We start from the raw sequence: 14060 nt of genomic DNA on the forward strand, positions 1-14060 counted from the left end.
ATTAGGAAGAAATCATAAAAACATGCAATTTTAATGAATAAACGTGAGAAAATTCGACGAATTTCACTCTTTTAAAGTAGATAAATACTATGAAATGTGGATTTATCAGGAACCAAAAGGGTAGAGGAGATTTTATTCATAACTACCTGACACGTCGTTCTTCAGGCGTTGAAGGGTTTTAAACTAACTGCACGGGTAGAACTTGTATACAAGCGACCATCAATGCCACCACTCTACATTCGAATCACAACCCTTGAATGACGATCGATAGGGTTTGTAGTTCTTTTTTGTTTCGTGCTTGACAAGAAAAAGAAGAATCAGTGTGAGTGTATGCATTCTGAGTCTCAACGCGGAAATGCTTACATGTCTATTAACTACAAACCTTTTAAACGGTCACGTCGGACACGCCGTTACTTATTTTACCATGACTTGATGGCAGGACTTGATTGAGGCTAATCAAAATTTTTTTGGATGTGAATAGGATAATTAAAACCTTAGGGACCAAAAATAAGATTAGGCCCAAACGTGGGGACCAATTTAGTACTTTACCCTTTTTCATAATAGTAGGTGTTTCAAAGGTTCCTTGAAATTGGGTTGCTTTGAACTTGAATGTGAGGTCCAAACATCTTTGGGTGGTTTGTCCGACGTCTTCGTCTGCTGTGTGCCACCGTCTGACGTCTTGTATACTTCTCCGATGTTTAAATTAGCAAGAGTTTAAACAGATTTTTAGTAGATTGGGTTCGAAGTATACATGAGAGTGTTAGGATATTTTATAGACGTAGATGTAGAGTCAATAACCACCTTCTAGAATAATTCCACTTTTAATGGTAGATAAATGTCCCATTTTGTTAGGGATGTTGTTGAGATCTCCCTTCTAAATAAATGAGAGAGGTTGTATGAGTTAGTTACTTATTCGGGTAGGTAGGACTGGTGATGGCATTGTTGGGCCCGACCTCTATAAGGTCGAACAGGTGCCGGTGAAGCTCTTATATCTTGATTGGGCTTTACTTACTTTGGGTCTGGCTGTGCATTGGTCAGGGTATAAACAGTAGGATTGCTTGTTATGTGAGTCAAAGAGCATGATTAACAATAATTAATGAATTGGATTTGTCTGGTGGTTAACTTACTAGTTTGCTTAATCAAATGTTGGAGTTCGAATCTTATCTTGTATATGCAGCAACCCATTAGCTAACAAGAAACTCTTAAATGGAACTTCAAGTCCTGCTAGATTATTCCTTGGGACCTGTTGGATACTCGGATTAGAGGATACTGTAAAAAAAAAACAATGTTGTTAATTGCTACTTGTTTGAACTTGATTATTAAATAAAAAAAAGAGTAAAAATTTATTTTCGTTCCTATTCTTTTTTAATTTAGACCATCTGCACCTTAATAATTGGAAAATGACAATCTGCTCCTTATCTTTCTTTTTCGTTAGACTTATGAGCTCTTCTATGATAATTTATGATAAAAAAAATAGCAAAAAATGCTTACGTATGACATTAATTTGTATAATTTGACATTCACCTATTTTACATGAATGATAACCATTTAATTGAGACTGTTTATTGCCTATATAATCATCAAAATGCTATAAAAAGATGATAATCATTTCATTAGGACATCGTTTTGATGATTATATAAGAGCTAAATAGTCTAATCGAATGGTTATCATTCACATAAAACTGATAGTTAGATCATATAAGTTACGTCACACACAAACATTTTTTCGTCATTCTTTGCCAAAAATTCTTATAGAAAGGCTCATGCGTCTAATAAAAAGAAAATAAGAGCTCATACGTCTAATGAAAAAAAAATAAAAAAAAATTGTCATTTTTCAATTGTTAAGAATTAAGATACGATATACGGATTATCTAAATTAAAAAAGAATAGAAATCGAAAAAAAAATTATTCTAAAAATATTTAATGTCCTTTTAAATGTTAGTGAAATTTTAAATCGTATGAAGTTAATCATATTCTAATCGATAATTTTACTAGTGTTTAAATTTAAGTTTAACTAAAAGTAAATTATGATCTTTTTTCTTGAATAAACCACTCTTTCAATTATTACGTCACTATCAAAAATATAAAAGATTCACATATAATTGTTTTTTAATAAACTGCTCTTCTAATTATTACATTACATCAAAATCTTATCTCTAATATTTTTTTTACAAAAATATATCAAATATTGTGTTTTAAAATATTTCAAGTATATTTTTGTTACTAACAAATTTGAAAAGTACTATTTATTTTGAACGATTTGATCATTCAAAAACATTTGTGATTTACTTATTTTTCTTTTAAAGAAAAAAAAATCCGAAAGCGAAGATTCAGAAATAAAAAAAATAAAAAATCAGACAAAAACAAAGCAAAGTCACAAAAAAAAAAATTTACTATTTCGAATTATAATTCGTTGACCAAATTTACTATTATTATTATTACTATTATTGTTATTATTGTTGTTATTATTATTAAAAAAAATAGACAAAAGTACATCCAGATTTTTATACGGTGGATAGATGTATTTTTTAATTTTTTAATGAGTCATTTGCACACACGAATATAAAATTTTGTTGTCAATTCTACCCTTCTGTAGCTTGAGTAATTTTAATTTTCCGGCGATGGTGGAGGTCAGGTAGCACAGTCAGTGACGGATCCAGAAAATTTTGTTAGCAGGGACAAATCATACATAATAAAGACAATAATTTTTAAGATAAAGTGTACTTTTTGTTTTTAATATTTGCATTTTTTTTTTAAAATACATCTAATGTTTAGTTACATTCAATTTTGTCCCTAATATTTTTTATTTGTGTCAAAATTATTCCTAAACTTCGACTTATATAAATGTTAGGAATAAATTGAAAGTTTGTAGGGATAGTTTTGATACAAATTAAAAACGTTAAAAACAAAATTGAATAAATAAAAAGCATTAGAGAAAAAATTAAATAAAATTAAACGTTAGAAATATTTTTTAAAAATGTAAATATTAAGACAAAAAAATAATTTACCCTAATTTTTATAATTTCATAAAAAAATTAAAATATAATATGAATATAAAAGAATCAACAAACCAATCATAGAAAAAAATATTAATAAAATTTTATTGTACAATAACCATTAATCAAAAAATAAAAATATTACACAATAGTATAATTACAAAACAAATGAAATATAATTTAATAAAAGAAAAATTATAAAAAGATAAAAATAAACTTTTAATTAAATCAAAAGAAATTAAAAAAATATTAAAAATAGAAAAATAGGAAATTGAAAGAAAGTAAAGAAAAATAGCAGCAAAAAAGTTGATTTTAGGAATAATTAAGATTAGGGTTACTTATTTTGACTTTTCATTCTTTTATTATTATTTATTTAATTACTTTTTTTTATTAAATAGTAAAAATCAAATTTTATATATTTATAACATCAAATTTAATTAAATATTTTTCAATAACATTGAATTGTGAAGAGTGGGGTTAAAATTATTTATATAATGGGGGCAATTAAATTTTAATACTATATACTACTTAAGAATCTTATAAAACTCAATGGGGGCACTTGCCCTCACAACCCACCATATAGATTCGTCCCTGGACACGGTATTGTATGATGTGATCAATTTGAAGATTAATAGAATTATTATATTATTAAATTTATTGAAATAAATATAAGAAAATGGCACAATAGAACCGCTGTACATCCTCTTCCTTCTCCCATTTTTTCGAACCCTAAAAACCCTAACGTGAAAAAAAATTCTTCCTTCATTCTCTTCATTTTCCTCTATACATCTTCTTTCTGCCTGTCGTAATTGGGATTTGTAAACTCTAATGTATCAAAATGTCACGCTCTCAATGAAGGAAGAATATACCTCTTGCTTTTGTGCCAGTGGTTGTGGTGGCTCGTCTTCTACCCCAAAAAATAGGAAGAAGAAGAAGTTCAGCTACAATAATGGTCTGCTACAGAGTGAAACCCTGGAAGATTATTTTTTTCGTTGAGGTATGTGAATTCTGATTTTGTTTATGAATGAGAGGAATCAAGCTCCAAACGAGGAACAAAGATCTTTGGTGCCTCATTCCTTCCTTCTTGCACAAACCTTTGACCAGTCAGTGCTGGCCTCTTATTCGATGCTCTTCTGACTGTTCTTAGATTGCTAGGTGGGAACTTCATTCTGACCTTGTTGGGAACCATTAGGATGCTGGGTTGTGTTTCAATTGACGTTTGGGATTTCGGGTTGTGCCATTGATTGGGTTGTAGGAGCAGGATTGAAGAAGCTGGCTTATGAGTTTAATTGCAACTTTGGTTCGTTTGTTTTCCATCCTGTGTTAGGATTCGAAGGAATTGGAGAAGGAAGAGGATGAACAGTGGTTTCATTATGCCCTTCTCTTGTAAATATTTCAACAAATTTCATAAGGTAATATTTCTATTTTTCATTGTGTCATCCCAAATTGTCTATATCACACAATACTGTGTTATTTGGCCTCCATCACCACCAAAAAAATTACTCAGGCTACAAAAAGGTAGAATTGATAACAGAATTTTATATTTGTGTGTGCAGATATCTCATTAAAAAATTGAGAAGTACATTTGTTTACGGTATAAAAATTTGGTATACTTTTATCTATTTTATCTATTTAAGGAATGTGTTGTTCAAATTCTCTCTAAGAGATAGTGAGCAGTTTCAAATCTAATTAAAAAATAAAAATAAATTTTAAAAAAATTGTAGAGTTTAGAAATTTGAATGGATTATAAAAAAGGAAGATTGGTTGTTTAAATTAGTTGACACATGTAGAGGAGGAAATGTAAAACATGAAAATCTACATAATAGGAAAGTAGTGGTGTTCATAACTTAGCCTAGTCTCGAATATTTTAGGAGCTAATTTGGTATGATTTTACCGGATTTAAAATCGGGTAAGGGTCTCAAAAATAGGTTTGGTCATTATTTTAAGTCGGTTTCGGGTCAAGGCGAACTCGGTTTTACTTGTCCCATGTACACCTTAAGGTAGCGTTTGTTTTGAGGTATTGAGACAGAGACTAAGAGACTGAGACTCAGTATCATGTTTGTTGGCTCAGAGACTGGTACTAAAATTTCTGTATCTATCCCTAAAATTTCAGTATTTCAGTACCTCCAAAAAGTGAGGACACAATGGACTGAAATTTTTAGAGACAGAGACTGAAACTTTAATAACATTTTATATCTAAAATATTCTCATTTCAATTAATTAATTTCAATTTTACCTTTTGTACAAATTAAATTAGAGTTTCATTCTTGTTTTAATTTCTGTCTCCCACTTTACACCAAACAGAATACTGAGATTTATTTTTGTCTCTGTCTCTTAGTCTCTATCTCTCAGTCTCAGTCTTTCAATCTCTGTCTCTCCATCAAACGCTACCTAAGAGAACTAAAAATGATATATGTTTTAAATTAATTTCAATATTATATTATATTAATTATAAGCTTATTGTTTTATTTTTATTCACACTTGTTGAATTAGAAAATAGATCAAAGAAGCATCAAATTAGAATTTATGAACAAATTCAGGTTCAAATATAAATATCAACTTTTCGGTAACAAGTTTCTTCTTTATAAATTATTGTTAAACCTTTAAAGATATGGTTTTCAACCAGTTTGGACCCGGTATAGTTGTGGCTCGAAAATATTTAAGTTTCATCGGGTTTAGGGCTGGATTAGAGTCTAAAAAATAGACCGGGAGTAATATTTAGGACAGATCTGAGTCAGGACAAATCTAATTTCACCCGACTCATGAACCCTAAACCCTAAACCCTATAGAAAAGGATATTTCTATAACTGCTCCTATATTTGAATTTTTTTCAAATTTAATGATGCAACTATAATATTTGTTAATATTCTATTGGATCTAAATAGTAAAAAAGATATCAATTTTTATTTTTTAAATCGATCAAAATTAAATTATTAATATTTTTATTATTTTAAAAAATTATATTTTTATACTTACAAACGCATATTTCGTTTACAGTGTAAACGAATTAATTATAAATATATCTTGTTTACATTATAAACGAGATATAAAAAGTACGTTAATTTTCACCTATCAAGTATGCACACATGATACATGTTTAAAAATTTGTGTCTTATCTCGTTTATACTACATGTTTAAAAATTTGTGTCTTATCTCGTTTATACTGTAGACGAGATAAATAGTAAGATGCAAAAACATAAATTGGGTCGAAATTACCTATATTGATAAATAAAATATTTAAAATATTTATTTAAAAAAATATCCAATATGTCGTTACGAGTTGACTAATCATAAAGTCGTGATTCGTTTTCAAAAGTTCTGCATATTCTTCTTAAAATGAGCTAAACTAAAGATATGGCAATAAAGCAGAGCAACTGAACTGATGATAAATCAGGATTAGAAGTTTAATATCCATTTTTACAACTAATGATAGCTCTGTAACTCTTACTATATTACAAACTCCATTAAGATGAAGCGGAAACCAATCAAATCAAAGCATCTAAAATAAAAGTCAGTGGATTCTCACTTTTTTTTTTCCTTGCCTTTATATTCAAAGTCAGTGGTGCAACTTGATAACATGGGACACCCTTTCGAAGAAGATGGAACACATGGTTGGGCTGAAGATGATGTCCTCCCTCATCCATTCTGGAGCCACTCTTTCAAATGTGCCTAAGGAAAGAACATGGTACAGCAATTCTGCTTCCTCTTCAGGTGCTTTGCTAATCCAGGTTAAAGTGAAGGAATAGCCTATCATGATCACAACAAAAAGAAAATGTCACACCAACCATTTACATATCTTCAGATTCTCAAAGGCTAGAAGTAATGCATAATTGAAAATTATGAACTAAGATTAGCTTTGTCCAAGAGTGACCCAAAAATGAGTACAAGATATCCAGTAATCCACTAGCTCACTGGTTTTTAAAAAAAAAAACTAAATCTACAAAAAAAAGAAAAAAAAAGGCTTGTTTGTTTAACTTAGGGGGAAATATTTTCAGAAGTTAGGATATGAAGAAAACAGAGAAAAGGAATATGGTGAAGTTAAGTTTGTAAAACCAAGTATTTCTTCTCAAACAAATCAGAGAGAAAACAGCGCTACACATGACATATTAATTGCCAAAATTACCATCAAATGGTGGTCTTCTTCAACACACACTTTGATTGATGCAAGCAGAAGAAAGAGGTAGAAGTGATGAGTGTAAACTTCAAAATCCAATAAATTCCTTGTTTAGATTAAGGATGAAGTACTGAGAAAAAAGGAATCACTTAAAACCGAAAATCATGCATTACCGCTAGATTGATGCAGTGCAGAAAGGCTTATTGTTCCAGTTTGATAGTCAGCAGATAATTTCATGCCCAGTGCATGTTCGAAAAGCTCTTGAATAAGCCAATTACAATTATCACTTTGCACAGAAGCAACTCCTGTAAAAAGCAATGAAGGCAGCATACATAAAACCTAATTCCCAAGGAAAGAGTTGAAGGAAAGCAACATAGATACAAATTAACACTAACCTAATTTATCATTAACATTAGTACAGGACTCCAGCAGCTGCTTCTGCACATAATGTTAGCACATTCACTTAGATTTACCACTTGTGTGAGGCAATGAAATGAGCATATCTGATCTAATATTCAAACAATTACACAAGCACTTAACCATGTGCATTTCATTGCTCCAAGTTAGAAATGCTCACCTTACCAGATGCCATCTCCTTGTGCATGTTTTGCATTGACACTCTCACGACAGAGTCATCTTCCCTGTTCTCGGCAGATATAAAACTTGTTTCATTTTCCAATGCAGCCTGCCAACTACGTTTTCTTGTCATTCTTGTAGATGATCTCTCTGAACTATTGGAGATAGGCTTCAGCTGGCCATTTTCGATCATGACCTTACTGTTACTTAAAACACGAGAAGTTCGTTCCTGCTGCTGTTGTAGCAACTTCTCAACTTCTTCAGTAAGAGCTTCATCTGCCAAAGCCCAAATGTCACACTGAAATCCTCAATACAAAATAAATATTGATAAAATGAGATAAAATTAACGACAGGGACAAAGTCAACCGTACTGTGGTGAATTATGCATTTAGAAATTTCAACATACAAAAATAAACTATACATGGCAACAAAATACATGTTTGAAGTATAAGCATGCAAGAAAAATATATTGCCTGCTTTTCTATGGTGAAGTCAAATGCTTAACAGATGAATAGTGAACAAGAGAATACACATTCTGAAAAAATAAATAAATAAATAAAAACACACATCAATGAAATTATTTTATTTAAGAAACATACTCTATAACTCTATATTCTATCCTCTAATACTAAGAATATAAATTGCCAACTTCTACTTTTCAAATAAGAGAAAATAAGTTGAACCTTAATGTTCCAATTCCATGCCAAAAAATTTAATATCGAATAACAAGTGCATCAGGTACTTAAAAATAGAGCCTCACTTTTCTTTTTTTCCTCCAGGAAAAGATTTTGATAATCAGCCACTTCTTTGAGTTTGGCAAGCCTGACATGAAGGTGACATATTTGAGTAGTTTACACTGGATCCACGGATAAATCAACAAAGCTTTGCCGAAAGATATGCATTAAAATGCTGGAATCTTGAATACATACCTAACTGAAGACACCTCACTTCTCAATTCATTGAGTTGGTCATGCAGCTGGACATTTTCATTCTTCAAGTCCTCTATCAACTCTTCTGCGGCTGCAATATGCACATACACAATAAGGAAAACTTGTTTATACATCCGTGCAAGTTTGACTTCTTGGATTACTTTTAATCTTCCCAATTGATAGACACATCATTAGATATGACAGGGAATTACAAGAGAAGAAAAGGTATCCTCCAAAGGAAACCACAATGCTAACAAAAGAGGACTGCACAAAACAAAATTTATGGACTGAAACTAATTAAGCCCCTATAAAATATAGATCCTTTTGGCCTTCCATGATTGACTGTTCTTGCAAATCTTTGAAGTTCCTTTTCTAGTTTCTACGACCTTCTTCTTTCTACTACATGTATATGGCACAAAAGCCATCCTTACCCTCTTACCAATAGATGCACCAACTTTATCCCCATAAAGTCAAGAAGTAATGTGGATCATGCAACCCCTTTGAATGTCCAAAAGATCAAATAGAAATTCCTTCGCCATCCAATGCCCCTCAGTCAGCTTTCCAGCAATGGGGCATTGTAGAATTTCAAAGCCAACATTAAGGTTGCGTTTGGTTATGAGGACAGGACAACATAAGACAAGACAGTGAGAACAAGACACAAAGACAAAGACACAAAAATTAGTGTTCTTGTATTTTATTTAGTGATAAACTAAATATTGAAAAAAAAACAAATTATGAAAGACCAATTTACTATCATTTTTTCCATACAAAACTTAAGGAAGAAAAATATAATTATAAAAAATATAATTATAAAGAATTGATAGTAACAATGAAAGAAAAAATTAAAAAATAAATTGTGTCTCTTCTTAGTGTCTTTGTGTCCTTCTCCTTCCTGTCAAGAAGGATACAAAATACACTAATTCAGTGTCTTGTCTTTGTGTCCATATCTCATCTACCAAACATGATTTAGTGTCTTTTGTCCCTATTTTAGTGTCCCGTACCTGTAAACAAACGCAGCCTAATAGACACCTCCCGAAAACTATTTTCTGCCCTTTATTTGATCTTGGCAACCTAAACCTGGTGCATTGTTATATGCTCCAAAAAATTGAGTTGAAATAGCTCCTTCACTTCTTGTAAGCTTCCATCCAACAACTTCTTGTAAGCTTCCATCCAACAACTGCTACTAATAGTCGGGTGCCAACTTAAATTTAGACAACAAACCCCTATGGTTATGATAACTATTCAGCAATTTCTTTCATTTAGGATGGAAACGCTATAAATTCCAATGTTAGTATCTCTAGGCAATAGCTTTATTAAGATGAAGACTGGAAAAGAGAAAGCTTACACAGAGATCGGAGCAGAAGATATTCACTTTACAAGGGGGAAAAAACAAACAAAGACCATTATAAAGCAAAACTTTCCAATCTTCAAACATATGAAAGAGAAATTCAATTAAAAGACAATGAATTTACACGGGATAAGTCAAGCACCTAATTGCTGTTCCATGTTTTGTATATACAAAAGTTGAAACTAGAAAATTACAAAAATACAGAATCAGTCAATGAGAGCAGCAGTTACAGCAGGAAAGAAACCATGGTATAAAACTTCATGTCTTTGAATCTCTTGCAACATGGATTTTCAAATTCATGAGCTCAAGACAAAATTTAACAGAGAACTGCAAAAGATAGGGAAGTAAAGAGAAGAGAAATTTCTCAGAATTGAGCCTTATAAATCTGAAGTCCTCAACTGAGTGCCTTCTCTGTTTATATACAAGAGAATGATAGCTTGTTGGGGGAAGCTACTCTAACGGTAGTTAGGACCTTCCACTATTAAGTTAGTTACACTAGTATAGCTGTCATCCGAGCTAGCGGAAGGTAATTACTTCTTTTCCTAGTTCTCTAAACTTAGCTCAGACTTCCTAGCTTACCCTATTAAAATTTTAGAATGATTAGCAAACCCTTCCATGAATTCATATTATCATAAGCTGTGGTCTAAACATCCAAATGTAAAAGAAAATAGCATAAACAAAAAGAACATACCAGACAAAAATTTCATAAATTTAACTTCTTGTTCTTTATTCAGCTCATCAAACTCAAGCAGTTTCCTATTCTGAAACAAGAAAGGAATCAAGAGTCAATAATAAACTTCAGAAATTTTATACAGTTACAATTTCATTTTCCAGGTGAAACAGTGAATGATCAAGTATATTAACCATTTTCATCATTATTAATGTTGAATAACTAAATGGCTAAACATAAAAACGTGAATTCTCAAAGCATCAATGCTATATTCCCATGTATAACTTTGTAGGAGGATTACAGATTACAAATTTACAATACAACCATGGAGTACAGAACAATGAGCTGAAAGAAAATATCAAAGTAAAGTGTGAAAGATACAAACAAGACCTTGAGCTTGGTGTACTTATCATAAAGCTTCCTGTACAGATTCGACATTTTTTCCACAGAGCAATCTGGGTCAGCAAGGGATGCACTAGCTGGAACTTCGGGCATCAGTTGGGAAATGACCAGATTTCAAAGGGCAGGTACCAAAAAGTTGGGTTTTGCAGCTTCCATCTGACCTTGCCAATCAAAATTGACCCCCAATTTAGGCTATGTTTCAAGTAACTCAAAAAATGAAAATAGCATATCAGTTGCCATCTTAGCAAAAAGGTGACATTTGGGTAATTAATTTTAAAAAGATTGCATTTTGATAATAGGTTCTAAAAAATGTGACATATTAGTAAAAAGCCCCAAACTCATCAATAATATCCCTTTCTCCTCCTATAAGCTACCAATCTGTTTAACCCATCATCAATCAACTCAAAGAAATGTGCACCAGCCAGCAAGCTGAAAACTTTAAAAAGAACAATGACAAATATAGGCATAATCATTTAGATAGATAAGCATATTTCAACAATTGAATAAAATTCATCCCCCGAATGGCAATGGCAATGGCAACGGATTAGGGGAAAAAGAAAAATAAAATAAACAAACATAAACAACCAACTAAGTCAGAATGCAATTGGAACTATATAGAAAGAACAACCACATTTGAGAGAAAAGTAAAAGGGGGAGAAAACCGAAACTTGAAAAAGCAAGCAATCAACACAGAACACGATAAAAGCGAGGAATTAACAGTGAATGGTTGAAGATTGCCTTAAGTGTGGTGAAACGACTCGACTTTCGGTAGGGAATTAGACGGATGAAGGAAGATAGAGACTAGGGTTCTAATTAAAAGGTGAAGCACCGAGGAGCTGAGGCCCTAGGGTCGAGGTTGAGGCGTGGGCGCGTGACGTGTGGTGGCTGGCGCGGTGGTGATGCGGGCGGCGCGGTGCCGTAAAGCGTCGTGGTTTGACTGTTGGCTGCCTGGCTCGCTCTGGTGCCGGTGGTGGGTTTTGTTTGTGTGTGTAGTGTGTAGTGTGTATACCCGCGCCTCCTACTTCCTTTCCAAAATTTGAAAAGAAAGAACAACAAACTGCTTTTGTGTTTTGATGTGAGGTGGACAGGTGGTGCAAGAGAGAGAGGATGGACTTTTATAGATTTAATACTCAAAGTAGTCCTGAAACTTGTAGTTAAACTTTAATGTTGTCTCAAATTTATCTCTTAACAGGAGTAGTCTTAGACCATCTCCAGTAGGGAACTCATCTCAGTCCCTATTTATGGCCCACCTGTTATAAAAAATAACTCCACCTCAGCTTTTGCGTCATAAACGGTAAATAGGAACTCAAAGCATCTCTCTTCTCCATTAGGAGGAACTAACTTTAGTCCCTGTTGTGGTCCCACTTAATTAATTAATTAAAATACTTAAAATTAATGTAATTGATTTTTTTAATAATATTATTTAAATTTATAAATTTAAAAATAATTCACTATTAAAAATATTAATATTAAATAAATTCATATATAATAATAATACACAATATATAATTCGGGATTACACTAATTTATAGTTGTGTTTACAATTGCTAATTTTAATAATATCATTAGCATTTTAAATTTTAAAAATAAAAATAACTAACTCAACTAAGAATTATTTTGTAAAGTATAAAAATTAAATTTATTTTTTAATGTAAGTAAATTTAATTAATTATAATTTAATATAATAATATAAATAATATTCAATATTAATTATGATATAAATAATTAATATAAATCATTAATTAAATAAAAATATAATTATTTAATCTAATTAATTATTTTTAAATAATTAATATAAATTATTAATTAAATAAAAATATAATTATTTAATATAATTTTTATTATAATTATTACTAATTTAATTATTATTTCATTATTTAATATAATTATTTAATTATTTCAGATTTTATATTATTATTTTTTTAAAATAATTTGCCAAATTCCAAATGGCAAGTTATTATTGGTTAACTTGAGTCCCTGTTTAGAGGGACTCCCTCACCTTGAGACCTGTGCGGGAACTCATTCTTTCTCTCCTCCAATGGTTAGAGTTCCTATGTGTCAGAAAAAAGTGAGAGAGGAACTCACCATTGTAGATGCTCTTAGATACTTTTCATTGACAAAATAATGACATCATTAGATGGATATCAATTATCACGTTAAAAGTCACATTGTACTGTATTTGTAAAATATTGTTAAAATCTCTCAAAATACTTTAAACGATCTCGTTTATATTTTATTTGAAAGCAAACAATAAAACGGTGAACATTTTACTTCGTATTTTTAGGGTGGCCTTCATCAGAGACGGATCCAAAAATTTTAATATAGAGAGACCGAATTTTAGATATTTTTTTTATTTCATACAAATTAAAAATAATTAACGTAGAGTTGTTAGAGTTAATTTTTAAAGATTTATCAAAATATATATATATATAATTATAATTTTTTTTCATAAATTTATTTTTAATATGATAATTATATAAAAGAAATATAACAATATCAATAATACATTATAAAATTATAAAATACCAACAATTTATAGCGTGTTTAGTTAAAAATTATCACATATCTTATTAATTAAAATTAATTCTTTTAAAAATTTTAAAAAATTTGAAAATAAATTATAAATTCTTAATTATTTGAAAGACATAGTACCCTTATAGAATATAAGATATAAGATATTTTTATAAATTTTTTTAACAACGTAAATTTAAAAGAAAAATGAATATTTTTTACAAAAAAATAATATCTAAAGTACATAATGTGATTACCAAAATATAACTACGTAAGTTATTATTAATATAATAATATAAATGTTAAATATATTAATATAAAAAATAAATGATTTTTTAAAAATAAATATAAAGATTATTATATAAAAATTAATTTAAAAAGTACAAAGACTTGAGGGTATGATATTGAATTAGTTAAGTAAAAAATATTAGTGAATCAAACAATTAAGGCATAAATTCATCATATAGTAAAAAATAATACATATAAAACTATTATATTACATATTTTTATTATT

General features: G+C 30.3%; 1 protein-coding gene and 1 long non-coding RNA gene across 3 annotated transcripts; one reads left to right on the forward strand and one right to left on the reverse strand.

Annotated features, from left to right (window-relative positions):
- Positions 1-3697: 3697 nt before the first annotated feature.
- Positions 3698-4435, forward strand: LOC140178342 (uncharacterized). Its single transcript, XR_011871226.1, has 2 exons — positions 3698-3993; positions 4144-4435. It is a non-coding gene; the product is annotated as an uncharacterized lncRNA (long non-coding RNA).
- A 1929-nt stretch (positions 4436-6364) lies between these two features.
- On the reverse strand, positions 6365-12167 carry LOC112743946 (uncharacterized). 2 transcript variants are annotated; one of them, XM_025793389.3, is made up of 9 exons: positions 11774-12167; positions 11024-11191; positions 10655-10724; positions 8616-8706; positions 8447-8508; positions 7688-7962; positions 7506-7548; positions 7284-7415; positions 6365-6743 (listed from the first exon to the last, which is right to left on the reverse strand). In XM_025793389.3, the coding sequence occupies exons 2-9, from the start codon at positions 11126-11128 to the stop codon at positions 6553-6555; spliced, it is 969 nt and encodes a 322-aa protein (XP_025649174.1). In that variant the 5' UTR covers positions 11129-11191; positions 11774-12167; the 3' UTR covers positions 6365-6552. The 2 variants fall into 2 exon arrangements, with proteins under 2 accessions (XP_025649174.1, XP_025649175.1); XM_025793390.3 differs by having other exon boundaries at positions 7506-7542; positions 11774-12130.
- Positions 12168-14060: the final 1893 nt, after the last annotated feature.

The sequence above is a fragment of the Arachis hypogaea genome, chromosome 14 (genome assembly GCF_003086295.3).
Source record: "Arachis hypogaea cultivar Tifrunner chromosome 14, arahy.Tifrunner.gnm2.J5K5, whole genome shotgun sequence".
In the NCBI taxonomy this organism is placed as follows: domain Eukaryota; kingdom Viridiplantae; phylum Streptophyta; class Magnoliopsida; order Fabales; family Fabaceae; genus Arachis; species Arachis hypogaea.